Source organism: Morone saxatilis, unplaced genomic scaffold (genome assembly GCF_004916995.1).
Source record: "Morone saxatilis isolate NCDOM2014 unplaced genomic scaffold, NCSU_SB_2.0 Contig3, whole genome shotgun sequence".
Classification (NCBI taxonomy): domain Eukaryota; kingdom Metazoa; phylum Chordata; class Actinopteri; family Moronidae; genus Morone; species Morone saxatilis.
The window spans coordinates 4,889,986-4,900,974 of NW_023339873.1; the positions used below are offsets into that span (position 1 = coordinate 4,889,986).

The window sequence follows — 10,989 nt, forward strand, 5'->3', positions numbered from 1 at the left end:
CATGAGACAGATAATCTGTGATAAAATCTCCAGTTCCTCCTAGGGCTCCGGGCAGCCGAGAAAGATAGCTGATTGTTGAATCTCAACAATATCTTCATCTTCAAGACATATGATAAAAGTTACCTACTGCAGCTTTAAGTACTTCTCTATACGCATTAAATAATCATAACTGAATGAGCAGTAATCACAGATACAGTTTGAAACATTTCATAATTTTCAGTTATTATTCATTAAAGGTTTAACACTTCATTGGGAGCAAGTGGGCAGATTTGACTGACAACCAACCAACAACTGTCATTACAGTTCGATTCAAATGTTGTAAATGCACAGACATTTGTGACATCACTTCTTTCAAATGGAGTCTCGCCCCCATTGAAGCATTGAGAATAGGACAAACAAAACAAACAAACAAAGAAACAACCCCAGAAAACTGTGGCAGAAAGCCTGTACTGTTGACAGCTGATTCAGAAAATTGGTTTTCAAGGCCTTTAAACATCACTATACTCTTGTCTAATTCATAATATAATTTCCATAAACAAAGGAGACCATCAAAGACAATTAGTATTGTTAGTGCTACTTAGTTTCCAGATTACATCTCCAACTCTTCCTTACGTTACCTTTCACCCCATTCCCCCTGGATCTTTCAGTTTCCTGATGAAGATAAACATACTGGAAGTGACTCTCCACATTTTCCTTTTCCTGCCAAATCCACCTGTCGCTCAAAATATAAAATTGCATTGTGCAGGCCAGTGGAGGCTGGCAATCTTCTCTGTATTGGTCTTGTTTGTTTATAATATTTATATATATTTTTCTCCAAAATGAATGCAGTGATGATTTATTAAAGCCCCACGTAGGACCTTTAATAACAAATATGCTGACAGAGTCAAGGTTTTTGTTGACATATTGTTCCTGTTGGGTGAAAATGTCAGTTTGGAGGAAATAAGTATATCAGCCATTTTGATGACAAAGCAAGTTTGCTGTTTGAAAGGGTCTCAAAAGCTCATAAAGTCGCATATTATTCTCAAACTATTAAAGAAGCATATAATCCATCAACTGACATAAATAACATTAATATGCAAAACTTTTAGGACAGATTTTCACATTGGAAACATGTAAGTACTGACAATGACGTCCTCTTAAAAAGTGCCCATTCTACTGTGACTCACCTGGGACGGATGTACCAAGTGCCACAAACACCACAGCAGTGACTGAGTCCTTGAGGCCAATAGTGCAGCCGAAGTGAGATGCCAGGTCCCCAATGACGGCCGTGAGCAGGCCAATGATGATGATGGAGACGACAAAACAGGCCCAGCCGTTCAGGTAGTCCGTGGGAGGAACGCAAGCAAACAGGACCTTCCAGAAGACAGTGAGGCATGACGAGCGAAAACAGAAGGCAGCCGTTCTTCCGGTCCTCTTTCGTCCTCATTCTGGCAGAAGTGGGCCGATGGGGGGGAAGAAGGCGGGGGAGACGGGGGGGTAGATTGAAGAGTAATGGGATGACAGGAGAGAGTGGAGCAGCAGAGAGGACGGAGAGATAGCAAGATATTTGGGCAAAGATAAAGAGAGAGGGGTGAAGGAGGGGAAGTAAATATTAAGAGAAGAGGCAGAGAGCAAAAAAATACGAGGAGATAGAAAATGAAAAAAGCAAAAGAGAATATGACAGGGAAAGAAAAAAGAAAGACAGATGATGAAGCACAAAGTTGAGAGAGTGCAGAGAGGGTAAGGAGCCAGAGAAGAGTTGGAAAACGTTGGCGAGATAAAGGATCGATGAAGGAGATAAGGGATGACAGAGAGGGGAAGGAAGAGAACAACATTCACTTAAAAATGGCACATTGACTTATTTTTCAGTGTGAGACATCATATCATTTCAGCCTGAGGTTACTGCTGTGTATATTAAAGTTTAAATGTGCTACAAATACATATCCAGATTAATAACTGCCACAGGGCATGCCTCATTCTTTATATTAATGAAAAGAGCGACATGTTTTTGTCTTTTAATACATATACATACATTTAACTTTTGCTTTAGTTACAGGACACAAACTTAAGTTTACATTTTATTATTTTCTACCTCATTTAATAATGCAGAGTCCATAGCCTGGCTTCTCAAACTATTCTCCATGAGCTTACTTTTTGGGTAGAGTGCTTTTGATGGACACTATAGTTCCACAATGCATTGCACAGAGGAAATGGAAGAGCTTCTCACAGATAGAAAAAGTTGAAATTAATTGTAGGTAGTGGCGATTAAGGTCCAGAAAGATCCTGGAAAACACATTTTAATCTATATTAGGGAAGTTTAACAGTCATTGACAGAGTTGCCGAGATTAACGTACAACCCTGCACATATTGTATCATTTCGTTTTTTTGCACACTAACTGCTAAAACAGTATATATGACTATAAGTATGTAGTGTACTGTATAGAATTAGTGTGTAGCATGGATTTGGGACATAAATATTACAGTATTTTGGTGGGAGTGGTTGGCAGGGTTACTCAGGGGTCAGAGGGAGATTTTCCCATAACCTAAAGGTCACAGGTTCAGTCACCGCACCAGCTGTTTGTTCTGTCAAAATGAGCTGGAAGAAGAAACTGAACCGCACAGTGTCATCTTATAACAGCTAAAAATTTAGAAGTAAATGGTCCCCCTTCCTCAGGTGGAGGAGGAGCAGGACGTCCTCTGTGTCCCAGCAGCTCACAGGAAACTCAGCAGACAGGAGGGACACAATCAGGGCTGATTCAAAGTGTCAGGCCATGTGAGCCTGCATGCATTTTTCAGCCACGGGTGCACCATGAAAAAATAAAGAGCACCGCTGGATTAAATATTTCAGGACCAAAGTGACGAGCCAAGGCCTTGGTGGTGCTCACTCCATGGTGGCTGTGACTGCAGTGGACAGAGCGGCAGCTGCACTGCAGGCTGCAGGGTGATCTGATGCTGCTGCTGTCGCCTGACATGATGGATGAGTTTTCTCCTACGTACATGAGATGTTTCCAGAGCTTCGAGAGCTTTTCTTTCCGGGAGGATTGTGAGTTTTTGAAGGCTCATACAGACACCAACATTTTCTGAGCTGATGGTGGTGACAGGCAGTATTTTAAGACAATGGCGTTCAATATGCAGACAGTTAGATGAGAAGATCAATACCACTCATCTTGGGTTAGCATATATAAGGTTAGCATAGCTTAGCATAAAGACTGGAAATAGGGGGGAATAGCTAGCCTGGCTATGTCCAACAAATCAAAATCCACCTATCAGCACCTCTAAAGCCCACTAACTGACATGTATATCTTGTTTGTTTAATTTATACAAAAACCTGCTAGAATAAGTGAGTACTGCTGGCAGTAGCTTCATATTTACTTTTGATACAGATTACAGATACAGATTGGTATCAATTTCTCATCTAACTCTCAGCAAGAAACCAAATAACCCAAAATGTCAAGCCTCAAAATTAGCACTTAGATTGTGGAGATAATAAAACCTCACACTAATGAAATTGGCAAAATTAGCAGCTGTTAACTGCAAAAAGACTTATTACATTGTGTATATTTAAGCGCTGGCAAAAGTTTAACGCTAAATCTAATAAGAAAATACATGCTGTTTGCAAAAATGACATGCATAAATTAAATTTACGAATGACATAATCATGCTGGCAGAGGACAAATCTCAGAATTTACATAAGATATCTGAAAATATGTTAATAACAAGCCAGGACAGTCTGACCAGGCACCACTTTTAGATGTTCATTTGATTGGTATTCACTGGCATGCAGCCCCCTGGAGTCAGAGCAGAGAACATGGTGATTTCTACAGTACCTGCACTGACTGTAATTGCCTCCATGAACTGGTCTCTCCAGGAGTTTGTTCCCACCACCAGTGCCAGGTTGGTCTTCTTGATCAGCTTGTCCACCGTGCTCTGTGTGATACAATACCGAAACAAAGAATAAAAATCATCTCTCCATTATTCATATTCAGAGGCTAGAATCTACATCGGTGCTTCAAAAAAAAAAGAAAAAAAAGAAATACATGAGCTTCACCACATGATGGCAGTGGCATCAAGTGCTAGGCAGCAGATGTTTATGATGCATGGTAAACCCACACACCAGAAACAAATATGGTGGGTATATTTTTGGTTGAGGTGGTTAGAGGATGCATATAAACCGTATCTCCTCCAGAAATGCATCTATGTGGGTTGGGAGACCTTTAAAGAGCAACAGTCCCCACTGCTAAAATTAGAAATAGGTAGCTGTTCTTTCAGGCAAGGTGGCAGCTGAAGTTGTTAGTATATCTGTCTGACTGTATGGAAAACACTGGTTTCGGCTGTAATAATCCGGCTGCGTTTGCTCTGTTTGAAGAGTAACCTTTCCCACCTTAAACTCGTATGATTCCTCGATAATGACTTCCAGCTTGGAGTGTTCCCCCAGCACCGGTTTTCCCATCTCAGCGATCCGCCTGGCTTCCTCCTCGTCTGATGTCATCTTCCTGTCTGGTACATCTGAAGGGGGAGAGAGTGCGAGAGGGAGCAAAATGGAGAGAAATCACAGTGAGAAAGATGGCAATCAAAATAAAGAGGATGCTCAGCTGATTACCATGTTGTGTTGTACTTCGCTGCATATAAACAAAACATTTGCCTCGTTGATAACGGTTTGAATCCATTCATCTTTTATAATGTTCAGGCTTTACGGAGAGATAGATGTCGTTTTTTTTAATGCAGTATTTAAGTCACATCTGTCACACTCAATCAGTGCACAGTGAAAAACTATAAGACGGTTTCTAAAAGCTTCCTCTGTGGCCTGGTGGCGGTCCAACTTTGTTATGTAAAGGTTAGACAAACTTGCATGCTTGATCAATCCGGCACAAAACACAAACACGGCAAAGGCAAATATTTAGTGCCGATCTATTACTTTATTTTTTATTTTTTTTAACAATTTCCCCATTATTCTAATTTTATCCAAAAGTGTTGCAGGTTACAATGACTTTCAAGGACTATGACTTTGTCAAGAAATCCTGCCACAATCCTTCATCTTAAAATGGTCAGTCAACCCAACACAGAACTTTCTGCTCTCCTGTACTTAGATATAATAAGTGCTAGGCTTTTTTGAAAAAGGCAAATTTTGAAGATATATTAATTTACTTTTTGGGGCTTTTATTGCCTGAGTGACAGCTGAAGAGTGATAGGAAAGTGGGGGAGAGAGAGGAGATGACACGAAGCAAAGGGCCAGAGGTCAGATTCAAACCCTGGGCTGCTGCAGCAAGGACTCAGCCTTGGTACATGAGGCCAGGTGACCTATCCAGGTGCCCCATTTTTAGATGAAAACTAGCTAGCCAACAACAGATTAGCTGACTAGTGAGCTAGTGTTTCGCTAACATTAGCTAGCTAATGTAAGATGTGACTACCAACGCTATATGCCGTGTTTATCTTTTAACCATCTACAAAATGTGGTTGTCTTTTTCAATATAGACGAGCCTAGCACGTAGCATATATCTAAGTACAGGAAAGGAGAAAGTTGACCGAGGTTCTTGTCGAGGCGGGACTTAAGAAGGGTCAATTCTCACCAATATCTCAAAACCTGCACAACGAAAAACCAAAACGTTCTGCATGGCTACATACTACTGGGGATTGGTGAGGAAATATGTTTTAGTGGTTTGACAATAGAATACCAACTCAATGTCCACTTACTAGCTCTTTTCTAGAGCCTTTAACTGTATCACATGGTCTTCATCAGTGAATAGAGTTTGCTCATTTGTCATGAAGATAGATCTGTTGATAGGTGTCATCCATAAAACCATAACAGCTGTTGAGCTTTAATGTCAACGGATCCATCTCCATGACAACTGTGCAAACTCCATCTGCTGACGCAGAACGTGTAATATGGTTAAAAGCTCCTTCCATTCAATGTCACTACTCTTTAAGGGCCTTATTTTATTTTTTCTAATTCAAAATGATTTCCATGGCCCGTGGAAGCCATGATGAGTCCTTAAATCTGCCTACCAGACTTGTCCCGGGGTGGCTCTGCTGTAGAAAGGAGCCACAGTGCTTCACAGAGCTTCTGAGTGCACTGCACACTACAAAGAGCGCCATAACATCAATTCTGTGCTGTCAAACTCTATCAAGAAGGAGCGGTTGTGCATCCAAAGGCCTCTCATCCCGCTCTGTGTGTGACACCCCCACTGAGCCACCTGGTGCAGAGACCTCGTCATCTTTTATACGAGCCCCGAGTCCCAGCCTGCTGCTCTTTGCTGACAACACGCTTACTATTAAATATTAACATTGCCATCAAAGATCACAGCCAAGTCCCCTTGATAGGAGGGCGTGTCGGCAAGCGCACACACACAGAGGCATCGATGCATAAATATACCACACGTTTATAACACGATATTCTACAGCACACACACCAAACACACACACACACACTTTTAAGCTAAATCAATTACACACCCAAGACATTGTGTACCCTCAAGTCCTGACAGGATTTCTTTTGCTAATGTTTAAAATTTGATTATCCAGCCATTCCCCTGCTCTGTGCTGCACCACTACATGACACAATTTCCTTGACAAGGAAGGAGAGTAAAAAAATACATAATCCCAGAAAGGTAATTAAATTTCTAATTTCGGAACTGCAGGATTTTATCTTGACGGTTATCAAGTGTCTGTACCTTGCTCTTGACTGGATAACATAATTTATGGATTTGTGATTAATTTATCAGCTGATTAGCGTGAAAATCCATCATTAAGTATTGGAGAGAGAGCAGCAAAAGAGCATGTGTTGTTTGTTACAATGACAGAAGGAGAGGATAACAGAGCTGGCATGCAGTTTATTCATATAAAACCTCTCAAAGAATGAGCACTTACTCAAAGTCTTGCAAATAAACTAAATTGTCATCCTTCTCAAAATCAAGGCTAGTGTTTAAACCACACCACACACAGAAGAAGAAGACGTTAGTGGAGATGCTTACAGGAGGAATGGACAACTTACTGTCAGCTAATAGGAGGGCTGTGGAAGAGAGGGAAGAGGAGGAAGAGGGTGAGGAAGAGGAGGAGAAGGAGGAGGATGGGAAGGGGGGAAGACATGGAGAAAAGAGAAAACGTGATGAGAAACAGAGATGGAAGAAAGCCGGCTGATAAGGAGGAGAAAAATGTGATGGCCCCAGAGAATGGCTCGGTATTGACCCCAAGGTGTGATATATATGGCACTGATTATTCAATTGGCTGAGGTAGTGGGAGGAATCTGGCATTTTGTAGTTTTTTTATGGGCATGAAGGCATGATCGAGGTTTATTAAGGGAAAAAATGTCCGATAAAAATCAACAAAATGGTAGGATATTTGGAGTCATCATCTGCAGCTATGAGCATTACATTAACTCCAAACTTTATTACTACCAGCTATTGTCAGACAACTGAGTTTGGAGGTAATAATTAGACATAAAGCCTTATTTAACAAGTTTAGTATGAAATAGTGTTGGACCAATATACGCATTTGCCAGAACTTGGCCTTTTAATAATAATAATAATAAAAAAGAATCTGAGCTACTTTTATTCCCCATTCATTACATCATTACCATTATATACAATATATATATAAAAAATACATATATACATAACAAATTAATATATAACAATTTAATTAATTATTTAAACAACATCTAACTCAGACCTATTTAAATAACTCCTGAGGCAGATTAATTATACACATTTCTTTTTATTAATAGGCTTTACAGACCCTAGAATCAGTAAGGTAACAGTTACTTTTATGTTCTCTCATTTCTGCTTTCATAATAAAAAAATATTTTTAGTGTCTACCTTAATTGTGTGATTGTGTTTGTTCTCCACGTTGCTGTTCTGTATACATTTAGTTTTTTAATCGTGTCACATTTGTGGGGGACCTGAAATATAAACCTTGAAATCTAACAGTTAGTGGGATCTATATTATGTAAGAGCCTGTGTTGCCACTGTCAATATGGCGGAGGTGAGGATGACAGGATTTAGTTTGACAGCCTCAGTTGGGAGGCACAGTATAAACAACAACAAAAACCTGCTTCAACCTGCCATGAATAGCTGCCAGCCAGCCTGCCTTTAAACCTTGTTAGCATGTTTGAGAGTTTAAGTGTCACATGGAAGCCTAAATGCTGAAGAAGCAGTAAATCTATGTAATATATATCACATTTGCAAATAGAGCACAAAGTAACTGCAAAATATTAGCAACTGGGAGATTCAATTAAAAGACGATGTTGGCATCAGCTTCCAAAGGTCAATATCAGTAAAACCATGAAAATAGTCTTATTTGCAGGGTGAAGGAAAGTAAATACATTCACACACTCACACAGACATGCTCGACTCGTTTCACTTGGGCGTATTATATCAGACTTTTTCTATCAACTTTTCCAATAGAACAAAAGAACATAATGCAGCGTGAGATAAAATCTTACAGAAAATAACTGAATAACAGATAACATAACAAATCTGGGCACACTGAAGTTGGTAATAGAAAAAAAAATCAACACACCAATAAACTGAAAAGAAAAAGTACAAATAAAACACAACAGTTACAACTAAATACTGGTTTGCTTTGTTAATTATTAGTCCTTGAGATTAAAGATTCAAAAGCTGCAATGTCCGTTATTCATTTCTACCATTCCACAAACTCAGGATTTGTCTGACTAACTGTGACAACTTTCTCTTTATTTGAAATTTTTCTACACATGGCTCCTATTGCACCACATAGCTGTCTAAAGAGGGGGGTTTGAATTGAATTTGAATGTCTCCTGCAAGATTTCTTCCAGTTTTTCTGACATCCTACAGAACTCTTGTAAGGATGTAAAGAACATTTTCTTGTCATATTAGAGATTAGAAGGACCAGTGTATATTTACTGGCCTCTAGTGGTGAAGTTTTAGATTGCAAGTTACTGAACACTGCTCGCGTCTGTTTTTGACCACCTGGAATGAGAACAGGCTGAAAAGTGTGTAAGAGAAACTACAGTGCCCACGAAACTTGAAAAACATGAAAGGTCTTGTTTAGAGCCAGGGGTTTGTCCGTTCTGAGCTACTGTAGAACAATGGCGGTTAAACATGGCTTCATGGAAGGCAACCTGTGGTGTAGATAAAAATGGCTCATTCTAAGGTAACAAAAGCACAATGATTCTATATTCAGTTGATTATACACTAATGAAAACATACCTATGAATATTATATTCCATGTCTGCCAACTGATCTTCATAAATCCTACATGGGACACACTGGAACTTAAACACATTGCATGTGATATTGGGCGATCAAATAACTTTTACGTTGGAGCAGTCTGATGTTGTGATTAAAAGATCCACTTCAGTCAGCGGTAGTTATTCAACTCACATTGTCCAAGTCAGATCTGGTATTCTGACAACCCTGCAGGGGCGAGGCTGCTTATCATCCAGCCACAACCATCCATCCACAAAATGTAAAATAAAATGTGCTGATGAATATGCCTCATGCAGATGCTCAGAACTATCACGCCCCTTTCTCAGCATTTTGATTATGACTCTGTCTGATTGTTTATCTGCATGCTGTAGTTGCAGAGCAGATCAGTGACACAGCGCAACACGCTCAGACGCCCTCGGCAAAGTGTAAACCATAGCTAAATGATATGATTAAGAATAAAAAGAGGCTCAAAAAGTCATCCGGCGAGGCAGATAATTACATGACAGGATACGGCATAAGTGGATGAAGAGAGAGGAGAAAGCCTTCCCATGCCTTTCAGACTCTAGAGATTCATGTTAACAACTCTTCCTTTTGACATCTTCATCATAATTTCTCCTTACATTCATAAAACAAGGACAAACATTTCACACTCGGATCGGAGTCTCTGAAGGACAAAACAAAGCTGTTCACGTCTTCCATGAATGGTCCAGCTCCTTCTGAAACCTCTTTCACCAAGACATGATACTAATTAACCTGTTTGTGTTCGGAGGCAGCTTATCAACTTCCTAAATCAAATCCAGTCCACAGTTAATCATCATTAGTCGCTAAGTGCATTAATTGCTGTGGGCAACTTGCTTCATTATCATTAGTACTAGCCGAGCCGTGCTGATCTGAAGCCAAGTGTGGTGTAAAACCCAGCTGTGGTGAGTCTGAGTGTCCGTACCCCGGTCGGTAATAACAGTGTGCCATTTAGCAAAGGCCAGTGAGGGAGAGGCAAACACTCAAATGAAAAGATACAAACAGGAACAGATGGACAAATGTACAGAAGCACATACAAGCAAGCACAAATACATACAAGCACATAAAACTAATGACTAATGAATCTGTTAATGATTCTTTTGATTAACTGGTTAATTATTTAGTTAGAAAATTTGTCATAAGGAGCGTCTGTCACAGTTTCTCAAGGTGATAACTTTTAATTGCTTGTTTACTGGCCAAGGTAGAGCGTTGCTGGATGTCATTTTTCAACTGTCTTGCTGGACGACCCTGCTTTTGTTTTAAATTTTTTTTGCTCTCTCTATGTTGGCACCCCCGCTGCATCATGGTCCCATACGGCTGTGAAATGGAGGCCTCTGGATCTGCAGGTAAAGGTTTTTCCTCATTTTTTGCATAGACAATGTGACTCATAGTTGGAGCACTTCAATGGCTTGGACTGACATGAAATTCTCCCTGTTGACTCATCAGTACAAAAAATTAACAAGTAAAATATCTGGTACGATACAAGCCTGTGTGTATAAAATCATCCAATCACAAGTCCATAGCGACTGTGGCCGAGGCTCATGGGTATTGTAGTATTTTAAGATGTATGTCAATGACAAACAAAACATGATTTCTCAGAAACAAAGTCGAAAATAATTAAAACTGGTGGTAACATAACATAAACTTATGTGATCGTTACATCATCCAAGAGAGTCCTGTGTTTCTATGTGCAGTAACATCGAGGATACTGTTTTAAAGAAACATCTGAAATGGGAATATGTGGAAAAACACTTCCAGAACCAGTGGCTCTTCACAGCTCTATTTAAATGAATGAGGGGGCTGCGTT

At 39.9% G+C, this 10,989-nt stretch overlaps 1 protein-coding gene across 1 annotated transcript in view; it reads right to left on the bottom strand.

The window, feature by feature from the left end:
* The window catches only part of slc8a3 (solute carrier family 8 member 3), a 109,672-nt gene that overhangs the window by 2,008 nt on the left and 96,675 nt on the right, over positions 1-10,989 (bottom strand). Inside the window, 5 exon segments of the mRNA XM_035673522.1 lie at positions 1,167-1,373; positions 1,376-1,427; positions 3,802-3,906; positions 4,361-4,485; positions 6,968-6,985. Coding sequence (XP_035529415.1) covers positions 1,167-1,373; positions 1,376-1,427; positions 3,802-3,906; positions 4,361-4,485; positions 6,968-6,985 — 507 coding nt within the window.